Source organism: Pleurodeles waltl, chromosome 2_1 (assembly GCF_031143425.1).
Source record: "Pleurodeles waltl isolate 20211129_DDA chromosome 2_1, aPleWal1.hap1.20221129, whole genome shotgun sequence".
NCBI classification, from domain to species: domain Eukaryota; kingdom Metazoa; phylum Chordata; class Amphibia; order Caudata; family Salamandridae; genus Pleurodeles; species Pleurodeles waltl.
In genome coordinates, this window is record NC_090438.1 from 780,469,073 (window position 1) to 780,481,970 (window position 12,898).

Consider the following 12,898-nt stretch of genomic DNA (forward strand, 5'->3'; position numbering starts at 1 on the left):
CAACTCCAAAGTGTATATTTCAAACTAAGGGTCCGGTTTCCTCCTCCGCTGCCAAATTTCCAGGGACCTCAATCGAGTGCAGTTTGCCTTCAGTGTGCATGTTACAGACCTTAACAAACTAATTCAAGTGTTCACAACCCTCTTCATTGGCATTGTATGCCTGGTTGGCCCACCGTCGACATGAGGCTACCGAATCTTGCCATTAAAAGGGAACCTCACTGAATGCCAACAATAGATGACATCATCGCCGAGCTTTCTTGCTCAAAGTGGTTTTCCAAGATGGTCCTTCATTCTGGCTACCACCAGATCACTTTCCACACCGACTCCTGGTCTCTCACAAATTTCTTCACTCACACTGGCTTTTGGAGATACACCCGACTGAACTTTGGCATCTCCAGTGCTGCCAAAGTGTTTCAGCACATCATCAAGGAAGTCTTGAGTGGCCTCCCGGGCATTCTCAATGTGAGTGTTGATATCCTGGTGCATGCCCCGACCCTGGAAAGTCCTCTCTCTCATCTCCAAGCTGTGTTTGCTAGAATAAAGGAACTCAGCCTGACTCGGCACATGCAGAAATGTGCATTTCTAAGAAATTACATCTGTTTCTTTGGTAATCGATTTTCATACAGAGGAGTTGGCCCACACCCAGTGAAAGTCAAAGATATCAAAGGTATGTGTCAGGTGTCTGCAGCTTCCTGGGAACGGTGATGTACTGTGGGTGTTTCATGAAAAACTTGTCTGACCTCAATGGACTTCTTAGATGTGGGATGATGACCAAATGGAAACTTTCACGAAAACCAAGGAAGCCGTTTCAGCCAACATGACGCTTGTCTACTTCGACACCCAAACGAGACTCCCAGCTAGCAGTCAGTGGCATAATGAAACTTAAGGGGGCCGCCCTGCAAAGTACGTGTAGGGGGCCCCTCCCCCTGGACTCAGTAAGGGCCTGCCACCCGTGCACAGTGTACTGTGTTGAGGGGCCTCCTGGAGCTCAGGACCCTTGCACCATAGGCGCTGCGGGCCTTTGTTATGCCACTGCTACTAGTGGATGCAAGTCCCATTGGCCTTGGGGCAGTGCTGGCCCGATGACAAGTCTGTGGGGAATAGGTGCCAGTTGTTTATGCTAGCAGGACCCCTACACCTACGGAAAAATAGTATTCCCAAATAGAGCAGGACGCCGTTGCAATCCACTGAGGGTGTCGACATTTTTACATCTACTTGTATGGCCAACCATTCACTGTTCTTATAGACCACAATCCATTAATACCACTATTCCGAGGATCCTCATCTAAGCTGCCCCCCTATTGAAAAATGGATCCTACAACTGCAGGAATTCAAATTCACGGTTGAGTACCAGCATGGAGTGAGTAATCTGGAAGATTTCTTGTCGCGACACACCCACCCAGTCACTCCCTCCGAAGCCCAAAATGCTCAGGACGCAGAGGAATACGTCCGGCTGGTATCGGACAGAGAGAGACCCATCCCCATATCACTCTCAGACGTAATAGAAGCAACCAAACAGGACGACTCCATTCAACTTTCCATGCACGCTGTCCAGTCAGGAGATTGGCGACTGCTTCTGCACCCGGCGATGCATCGTACCGAGGAAGCAAAATTAACACTGCATTCATTCCACCACGTCCGCCATGAGTTGTCAGTCACAGAAGATGGCTGTCTTATGCGTGGCCTGCGTTTAGTCCTTCCTGCCACCCTTAGGTGGAGAGCTGTCCTACTAGCACATGATGCTCAAGAAATAAATCATCAAACCCAAAAACAGGCTCTGGAGCGAGGTATAGTTTCCTGGACTCGACCAGCAAGTAGAACTCGTCAAGAGCTGCCCTGCCTGTCAAGCAAGCGGGCAGCCTGATCCTCTCACTTCATTCATCACAGAACCTCCAGGGCATTGTGGTTGACGACTTATCTTGTTACACTGGAGTGGAAATCGTCCTGACCACTTCTGCAACAGATGTCATCCCCAAAGTAGAAAAATTATGGCAACACATGGCCTGTTTGAAGAAATCCACACAGACAATGGACCTCCCTTCAATAGCCACGAGTAGGCAGAATACCTTAAATCATAGAATACCATAACACTGTCCCTTCTCACCTCGCTGGCCCCAAGCCAATGGGGAGGGGGAAAGGTTTGTGTGCGCCCTGACGAAAGTCATCCGCATCGCAGTGGTGGAGGCTCACAGCATTGAAACAGTTATCTACCACTTCCTATGAGAATACGTCTCACTCCTTATTCCACCGCTAGCATTATCCGCAGCCAGTTGAGTTTCGGAAGAGCTATGACGGACTCCATCCCACACCACCCTCTCTGGGCTACTCACCTAACCCATCTGAACTGCTAAGAGTCAAAAAGGGCCCACAACAATGAATATACCTCCCACTGCCAGAGGGCCAAGAAGAGCACCCTGCAAGTGGGAGACGCAGTGTTGGTAAGAAATCACCATGCCTTTTGAGACTGACCCTTGGCCATCAAGGGCACCATGGTGACTGCTGAACGAGGAGCCAAAAAGGTGACCAGGAACATATCAAAGTTCAAGCTAGTGAAGCTGCAGTCACCTGAATACCCCACATTAGGTGATCCAGGGGACGGGGAAGAAAATTGGGAGAACCGTGTGGATGGGAAGATCACCCTTGCCAGAGTTCGCCGAGTCCCCTGGTACCTGAAAGAAGGACTCAATTCAGCTGAGTAACTTAATCACTGACTCCTACACCCTCTGTTGGAGGGCCACGTCCAGCATCCACTGTGCCAGGAGGTATGGGCAGGTCCTCTCAGGTGTACTCAGTGAGAAGCAACCATGGGCGGTATCATCTGCCACCCCACAAAACATTATGCTGACCTTCTAGAGGACCGAAGGTGACTTGTGAGCAATGATTGACTTGGCAAGAGTTTCCTGATTAGCTGAAATGATGTTCCGAAGCTACTCACACTAAGTAATTTGTTGAAGCATCAATTTTGTTTCCTAAAGTGTTCTTTTGTTATTGTGTTCCAATCTATGATAATGGAGGAATGTAGTGTCACTCATGATACCATGAGGAGGCCCACTGAAGGGGGAAGTAAGAGTATACCTTTGGTATAGCTCTGTGTGGCAGCATGCTGCACACATAAAAACTGCCGTAAGACCCAGGGAAGGGTTAGTTATTAATAAAGTATTTTGGCAAGCACTCACCTGTGTGTCTGGCATCATCCATCATCAGGCCCGCCAGCACGACCCTACAGCTTGGAATTAGGAATCTACAAAAGGTCAAATCTTTTGTATGATAATGTTTTATAAAGGTGAGATTTTGGCAATCTATATTTCTGAGTAGAAGTTTTGCAGCCTGTGTTTCTTTCAGTGTATTGTATGACATTAACTAGAAGCACGCCCATTGCACAATTGGCTGGTGGCAGTGTCAAAGGAGATGTTGGAAACCTGAATGTTTTTGAGGCAAGTAATTTAGTAAGAGTATCATATGTAAAGAGTTTTAGGCGTTAAGAGGGATTCATTGGCTCTTCTGCCCTAAGTAAAGTGACATTTTACCCACACCCAACTGCTTCGCCTCCCAACTTTCTTGCAGAGGACAACCTGTGCTACTTCTATAGAAAGTCTGGCTTCGTCTGTTCACAGCCTTGATTTGGAATAAATTGCATCATAGAGAGAGAGTTCTGCTGGCCTTATGTCTCACACAAATTAGTGCCTAAAGTTCCTAATTCTAAGCGGCCCAGTGATTCCGGACCAGGTGTCAATGGGAGTGTACACCCACATCAATATTCCAATTTATGTGGTAATAACACAGTTTCCGCTGACAAATATTTGAAGGTAAAAACCAGTGGATATTCTGTAAGAAAGATTTTATTTTATTTATTTGCACTTATACAGTGCATCAAACTAAATGGGTATCTAAGTGCTAAGTGAGTGAGTAGAAAGCCTTCAGCACGGGGCTACAATACTCACCAGGGACCAGCTAGTCTAACCTAAATAGCCAATTTTGACTGTCCTGCGGAATTCCAAATATGAATCCAACCTTGTGATATCTAGCGGTAACATATCCCCGAGCCTGCCCGCTGCCACTGGGAAGACCCCCCCGCCCCAATCTGGCCTTCCTAAATCTGGGGATATGTACATTCTTGTTGCCAACTGATCTCATGGATCTTTTGGGGGCATATCAAGTAAAAACGGATCTCAGATATCCAGATGCAATGCCTTATGCACCGGCATACTGCTTTGAACCTGACCCGCTTCCTGTTCGAGAGCCAATGTAAGGCTCTCAAGCCCTCCCTTACGGAGTGGCTCTTAGGGATCCCAAGAATTAAACATGCTGCTCTGTTTTGGATCAATAACAGCTTATTTGTGGAATACTGGGCAACATTTAAATTAAGGGCATTACAGTAATCCCGGCGCGAGGTGATAAGCACCAGAATTAAAGGAACTCTAAGCTCCTCTGGAATGAACTGCAAGATCTTTCTCAGCATTTTAAGGATCAAATGGCATGTCTTCACTGTTTTGCTCACCTGAGACTCAAAGGTCAATTCCTTATAAAAAAACATTCTTAAGTTCTTTACTTCCTTTACAGGAATAGGTAATGGGCCCCAGGCCTTCGGCCACCAGATAGCATTCAAAATAGGGCTAGTGGACCCAAAAGACAGAATCTCAGTTTTGTCACTATTCATCTTAAGCCAAGTTTTCTTCATCCACCTACTGATCTCCCCCATGCAAGACCTAAATCTCGTTGCCACCTCTGTCCTATCCTTACCGACTGGCCCAATTATTTGTGTGTCATCTGCATATGGTGCCAACGGAAATCCCCTAGACTTCATCAATTGTGCCAACGGGGTGATATACATGTTAAACAGAGACGAGCCCTGTGGCACCCCGCATGGCAACTGAAAATCTCCACAGTTGACAATATTCCACACCTTCTGAGTTTTGCAGCATTACAAAGTTATCCCCCATTCTGAGGTCCGGAACGCGCAAGAGGAAGGTAACACAATGCCTGGTAATTACCGCAGCCAGTGGTATCTGCTTTTACTGGATACGGTTTCACCTTCACTAAAGTTGCACCCAAAGGGAAGTTTTTCCCATAGACTCCGAAACCACAGGCTCCATCGTTTAAATATCTATTGTCCATTTGCTGCGATGTTGCCAGGTGTACACTTGTATGTCCCAAAACAAAACACTCGGACGAAACACTGGATAGTAAAACCCTTTTTATTAAATAATTACTCTTGGTTTTATTGTATCGCTGACATTACTATTTTAAAGAACAACCAAAAGCGTTAACATAAAAAGAATAAACTGAATTACTTCAATGTAGTGGGCACAGGCCACGGAAGAAGGATCCGGAAGATTCATATTTTAGCTACCGTGTCCTATGGACGGCTGTTTATTCTGCTTTTCTAAACCTACACATTTTACAACTAAAGAATCGCACAACTACAGGTGTTGGACGGATAGACCCAGGGATCACACTGTGGAACCATCTTGTAATCACTCCGCATTTTTGGCCTTTTCCCATCGTTATCCCAACCCTTAGACATATTTTCAATTAATGTCGTAATGTGGCGGGTGGTGCGACCCTCTCCCTCCTTATTTGTTCATCGTATAAAATGTCTGCAAGAATGAATGGGGAATGAAGATGTTGTCTAATTGTCTTTAAGCCCAGCTGTCACTCATTCGTCACTGTTCTTCGTCACATTCCTAACACAGGGACTTATTCTAAAATCCCTTGTTCCAGTGTGCCTTACTCCGGAAAGTCACTACTAATTCACATTTAAATCAGCAGTAAAACACACGTACTGACAAACCTTGTGACTAAACCTTGTGACTTAGGGCCAGATGTAGCAAAGGTTTTTACCCATTCTGTGACTATGGGAAAAAGTGTTCGTACATATGGCCCTTAGTCCCAATGTGAGGATAGGTTTGCATCTGGAGCCCAACATCCTTGCATCTGGAGCCCAACAATCACACTTACTTATAACATAATTAGAAGACACTTTCTATCACTCCCGAGGCTATAAAAATACATAATTTACGATCACATCTTGTCTTTTGTCTCTGCGCAGGGAGGTGGGTACATTTCCCTTCATATAGGTGCAAACTAAGTAGTGTTATTCTACAAAAAGCGCATGTGTGCTGCTAAAGTTGTGTTTTCATATATATTGAGGGAAAATTGTCATGTTTGGCAGGTGATGATAGTGGAAAGAGGGATTGGAGAACCTGGAATCCATGCTGAATTGGATGTCTCCCCCCAGAAGTAATCTGCTTGGCAGGTGACTTTTATTGATGCTTCCAGGCTCCCGTGCCAGTCCACCTCACCTCCAGCCTTCTTACTACTGTCTATGGGCAACATTGAGTGCAATAATCACAGACGCGTCACCAAAGGGTGCAGCTTCACAATATGCGAAAACTAGTGGTCTCTGAGGAGGGTCCATTTGTTTTTGAGATACAACCATGCAGCTTGCAGCATCAGAAGAAAAACTACTGGCCTCCTGGTGGTGGTTGCTGTTTTATGAGAAGTGGAGATGAAGTTCCAAACAGTAGCAGTAACAGGACCCTGTCACACTGCCTTTCTGACAAAGTATCAAGAGGTGAAGTTTACTCTGCATGATCCTAGACTACTAGGCAGGATTGTTGCTACTGGAGCAGGGTCAATGCTGATTTACATATGGCTGGTCTCCATGTGAAGTGGCATACCAGGTGAAAAACAATGGACTGAAATGTGCTGTACAGCAACTGCTAAAGGCAGACAATTTTGCAAGTATTCCACCCATTACCTTGTGTTTTTTGCAGTCATCTTACAGCACAGTGCCTGGCTTCGTCATTGGAGGCAAAGCACTGGAGTGTGTCTTTAGGTATGGGGAGGGCTCTGAACATAGTGCTCCTCATATACAGTAAGAAATAAAACATGGGACCACAGCTGTAACAATTGCTAGGCAGTTTCCCATGCTGCAATGGCATGGTAGATGATGAAATGTGTGGCCCAAAACGAACCAGAAAGAGAAATCCCATAGAAAGTAAGCTGTCCTTTCAGTGACCCAAATCAGGTCATTTGTGATCAAGTTTTCCTCATAATTTATGGCTTCTAAGGACGGACGCCTGTCTGTCTGTGGTACAGAGAAGAGGTTGCAGATGACCCTCAGGTTCAAGCTTCAGCCTTCCACCAAGGATTCTCCCACCAAGGCTTCCTCACATGGTACATTTTCTTCTTCTTCTAAGGAAGCCTCTCCCGAAGGAAGCACGCCACTTGGCATACAAATTCTCAACAATGGTTGGTCTACTGTATAAATTTCAAGGTTCTGCAGCCAAACCCTGGAGTGGATCTAACAAATATTTACTGAGAAATAGGGAGGAGTCAAGCATATCTCGATGTAGCAGTCCTGCTGCAGAAGAATACAATTACTCTTCTGTGAAAAGGGCTCTATTCCAACCTGTTTCCAGTTTCCAAACATTGAGGGGACTAGAGATGACAGATGAGTGGCATAACAAAACTTAAGCCAACCCCCTGCAAATAAGCTGTTGTCCTCCCCTCCTGGACCCAGTCAGGGGCTTTCCGCTTGTGCACAGTGTACAGTGCAGAGAGGGGCCCCTGGAGCTCGGGGGCCCCCTCATCATGGGGACAGCAGGGGCCTTTGTTATACCACTGCAACTGATGACTCGAAAGCAGTCTAGAGCTTCTGGCCAAACTGACTTTTCAACATGACACCCCCCTACACCGTAGCCCCATATGTGGCACCACTTCTTGGCAGCAGTGGATCTGCAGGGAAACAAACCATGGGTCACAGACCACACTTATGATATTTTGATATGATGAGGAAGGGGTGGTTATGGTTTCATTACTTGCTGTTTGTCTACATTAAACCAAGTCCTACTCTTCATCAGCACCATTCTACCCTAGAACCTTGTCTTTCCCATCACCCACCTGTCCTTTGTGTGCCTGTGATGCAATACTGCTGGAAAATGAGAACCCTTTTATGAGTTTGGTGAAAGGAAAACTTCGTGGGAGGTGTTGAATGTAATCTTTTGAAGTGGAAGGTTTGTTGCAGGTCTCCGTGTAAGCACTCACCATACCTCTGTGAAGACTGGGAGGAGGAACAAGATTGCTTGGTGCAATAAAGAATACTTGTAAATAATGGAACCATTATTCAGAGTTCTCCAATTGTGGATCAGCAAATGATTACATCTTATATGTAATGATCTGGCTTTGCCACGTGAGTCAGCAAATTATGGCCTATATTTAAGTGGGCCTGGCGCCTCCTTGCGCCACATTGCCGTCATTTTTTTATGACTCTAATGTGGACCAATGAGGCCAAATTCACCACTCCATATTTATAAGGTGGGGCAATGCATGCATTGCACCACTTTGTAATCCCTTGCGCCACATTTTGCCTGTGCCAGGCGCAATGTTTGCAAGGGGGTGTTCCCTTGTTAAGGGGGCCGCAAAAATGGTTCAGGGGAATCTATGAGATTCCACTGTGCCATTTTTAGCGGCTATTTTTAACACCTGCACACAGCAGGAGTTAAAAGGTGGCAAACCATTGTTTTCAATGGGCCCCTATGTACTCTTCAAGATCAGCGCCAAAAGTTTGGTGCTAATCCTGCACAGTACATCAGTAACGTCAAAAATGTTGACGCTATTGCCACTACCCTGCACTATGGTGCGCCATATATTAAATACGGCACACACATGGTGACGGTAGAGGGGCGCAAGAAAAGTGGTGCTGCATTGGATGCAATGCCACTTTTTTTTAGTTTTGAGCCTATGTCTCTTATCTGTCCCACACATCACAAGTGTACCTTTCAATTACAGGGTTGTGCTTCAAAATTGTAGAAGAATAGGTGAGGTGCTAAATTGCTGTTAAACATTGTCAGTGCTTAATTTGTAAAAGCATAAATGCCAAGGGCCAACATTTTTTTCTGATGCCCTTAGCCTGCGCTGACGAATGTCAGCATAGGTGTAGTCTTTATTCCACCTCAGGCCTCTTTCTTCCACCACCATACACTACCTGACTCTTTATCTCACTCTTGAAGATTATTTTTATTGATCCCTGCTGTCTCCCTTTGTCACTGTTTTACCACCTTTCTCTCTCACTCCTTTTCTCCTTTTGTTTTTTTCTCATTCTTGCTCTGAGTTAAAGTCTGATAAGGAAAAGTAAGAACCGGTGCCTTAAAATGAGTACCACTGGGTTTCACCTCCAGCCACGGGGTCAAATTAAGCACTAACTATTCTGAAGTATTTTGCTTGAGCTTAGCCAGCACCTTTCTCAGATTATATAGTCACAAGAACTGAACAGTCATTGCTTTCACTTAAACAATACCACGCATTTTCAAGCCATACACCAAACCAAACAACACAAGGGATATTTGATATGATTCTGGGCTTATGATTCATAAAGAGTCAATTCTATGTCTTTTTTTTAAACTGGGCCAGTAACAATATTGTTGAAAAACTAGGAGCTCAATAAGGAGAAAGTATAACATATTCTAGCGGATCTTGGCCAGGAAGTAACAGGATCCAAGATGTGGTTTTTTGTTTACCTACACGCTTTTTATTGGCTCTGTAAATCCATCGCTCATTTGAACCAGTGGGTTTAAGTAGAACACCGGTTATTAATTAGAAAGCATTATTACCCTATGCAGAGGTCACTGACTGCCGTTAAACAAAGAACCAGCAAATATGGGCCTCAGAAGAAGGCTAGGGCAGTAATGAGAAGATAGGGCAATTAACAGCTATCAGTTTCCAGCGGTAGTTGGGTAATAAGGTATTTTGCACCCCCTCATCTCCGTCTCAACAAACCTAACCCTATACATAGGCACACACCTAGTGGCATTGTGTGCTTCATGTTCCCGCGTCGCCCGAACTGTATCAGACGCATGTTTTTACTGATCACACTCGTACCAAAGTTTGTGGGGTGCCCCTTGTAAAATGAACTGGCAGGGTAAACTTAACTCCCTGTAAATACATACTCACACCACAAAAATCCCTGTAAGAAATTCCATTAACAGCCACATTGGCCGGAAGCCCCGGCAAAGTGACCTAATGTTAGATGGCGTGTGGTTGGTAGCTGACATGTCCCCTTCAAGGGTGTGGTTGCGTGATGTCGGATGCTAACACTGCAGTCAGCGTGCAAGTCTTCCTTTCATTTGTCTGAGACTGTCACTATTCATGAGCATTATGTACCCAAATAAGAAGCAATGTAATGTGCAACAGAATAAAAACTTCAGGAATTCGCCTACCTACCTTCAGGACAAATAAACACACCTAAAATTCAGACTTATCGCTGCATTTTACCTGCAGTAATGTTCAAGACATTTCCAGTGTCGAGTAGAATAGTTTTTGAAATAACGTGTTAAAATCACAAAATGGTACCCTCCTCAACACTTATTTGGAATCAAGGACATTTTGAAGGACTGGATTTTACTTCTCAGTTAAAACAATGTATGCAGTTCCCTCCATTGGTAAATAGCCTCTTGTGTTACCTTATGGGCATGCACAGACCCTACGGTGTGCTATGTTGCAATGCTCAAGTGTGAAAAGCAGATGTCCTGGCAAGTGGATGAGGAAGGATACTTGGAGTAATGAAGATTACCCATAAGTAATCATCACAACAGCCCACACCGCATCATTAAAGACAATGCGCAGGTAGATACACTTAGGGGCATATATGCAAGAAAGTGGCACATCTGTCCCGATGCGCCACTTTTCTTGCGTCGCCTCTGCCCCACATAACACCATCATGGTTGCGTTGTATTTACAATAGGACACACCGTGGAAGTCGTAAGCACAATAGCGTCAAATTTTTCAACGCTATTGTGGTGCTTTGCTGCACTAACATAAAAAAAGTTGACGTTAGTGCAGCAAAGCACAGGGAGGCCCATTGATTAAAACTGGTGCGTCATTTTAACGCCTGCTCTGAGCAGATGTTAAAAATGACGGGAAAAATGGCGTAGTGAAATGTTTTACATTTCACTGCACCATTTTTTCGGGCCTCCCTGCGTCGGAATGCCCCCCTGTCATACATTATGCCTGATGCAGGCATAATGTAGCACAAGGGTTTACATATGGCGCTGGGGAAAGGCCTCCATAACGCCAACTTAGCGTAAAAAAAAAAAATTACGCTAGGGTGGGGCAAGGTGGCGCAAGGGGCTTGTAAATCTGCTCCTTAGTCATTCCCTGGGGAAAGTAAACAGCGAGGAGATTAGAAAAGAGGTTTATGCTGTGGACACTCAGTGAAATAGGGAGCTTCAGCAAGGAATTAAAACTTTTTACACTACAGTAGCTAAAGAATGTGTGCCAAAGGTTCAACTACAAAGAGGCAGAAGCCTGGAAGCATTGCTTTTCTTTCTACTTGCAAGGTATGTCGTTAAAGTGCCCATGTACTTCGCTTGTAAATTGGTGAAGACCAGGACGTCGGTAGTGTTCGCCAGTGTTTAATTTGTATTAAAAAAAATAGTAAGTAGAAGGGCCTCAGGTTTTTAGGTGCTGAGCACCGTGGCTGCCTAGTTTTGGTTCCACCGTATAACTCTTTCAGGCGCAACCCTAGGAAGCTTCTCACTGTCTCACTCTTGGGAGGTTCCTTTTCATCCCTACTTTCGCACTTTTTCACTGTTTTCCTGTCCTTTTCTTTCTCCTCCATTTCTCCATTCTCTTCCTCTCATTCTCAGGCTGATGATGAAAAATAAGTCCCTGTTCCATAAATCAGTGCAGGTGCCCACCACCTGCAATCACCCGAACAAAACTAAGCACTGATCGCTCAACCTACGAGACCCACTGTAAACAAAGTACCATATGCTAAAATACCACCCGAGGCGGTACTTACACAGCACGTCCAATCCCCAAAAGGCCTCCGAGGCGCTTTACAAACAGCTGAAACATTTTTATTGGCATAATGACTGTTTAGAGTTATCAATCAGCTACAGCTTGGACCTAATATCTAAGTGCGAGCGACAGTCGGCCCCAGCCCGGATTAGTGCCTGAGACCTCAAGAGTTTTAAAGCCAAATGGTCAGTTAGCCCTCGTGCTTCAGTCAAGTCCACTGGCTTTAAGCTGCGAACAAGCGGAACTCGGCAGGGGAGGAATGCAGTAAAATATACAAGCACAACATAAAATGCACCATACATCAGGTTGGCATTGGTCGTTGACTGCAGTGTCGAAAGCAGAAGAGGAAAACCTTAGTGTTTCAAAGTTACATGACATTTTGGACTACTAAACATGAAAAGGAAAGGGGAAAACGAAAGAAGCTGAATGCCTAATAAAAGCAGGAACTGGAAATCATTTCGCTTCTGGCTTCTGTGTACAGCCTGGTGGCTGCTGCTTGGAAGGCTCGGCGGGATGACTCGGTGCCACCCAGGGCGTACTTGGCAAGCGCAGCCGGTGGCACTGTAGGCAAGGGCGGCGCTTAGCCCATCATCTCTGCAGGTTCAGTGACCAATCTGGACCCGTCCCAGGCTGTTTTGAACTGTTCAGGAATGGGAAATTCTTTCTGCGGAAGAGCAAGAAAAACAGAGGGGTTAAGACAAACTGCCTGACAAGCACAGAGGACACTGTTACTACTTACTGGCAGGAAAAGCAAGAACTGTGCAGCCGTGGGGACGACCTCAGGGAAGGGCAGAGTCACAATACTGGGTACAGCGTCCTCCAACGCTCTTACAGACCACCCACACATACGGCAAGAAAGGATGACTTCTGGTTATCTTGTTACTCTTAGTCCACAGGGCATGGGTGGTCCCTGACACCCCTTACCGGCCCTCAGAGGCTTTCAGCTTAACAAATGAATAAGCACATGACTTCCCATTGAGATCCCTTGTTTTTAACCTTATCTCATGAATATTAATTGTGTGACTCCTGAAGGTGCGACTGGACTTGGTGGCTCAGGGTCATTGGTGAGTGGTGTGCCCCCTAAATATCGAATCAA

The 12,898-nt window shown here is 45.4% G+C and overlaps 1 protein-coding gene across 1 annotated transcript in view; it reads right to left on the reverse strand.

Moving 5' to 3' along the window:
* Nucleotides 1-5,177: 5,177 nt before the first annotated feature.
* Nucleotides 5,178-12,898, reverse strand: part of CAP2 (cyclase associated actin cytoskeleton regulatory protein 2) — a 420,383-nt gene continuing 412,662 nt past the window's right edge. Inside the window, exon 13 of the mRNA XM_069218426.1 lies at nt 5,178-12,466. Coding sequence (XP_069074527.1) covers nt 12,383-12,466 — 84 coding nt within the window. The 3' untranslated portion in view covers nt 5,178-12,382. The remainder of the gene's footprint in view (nt 12,467-12,898) is intronic.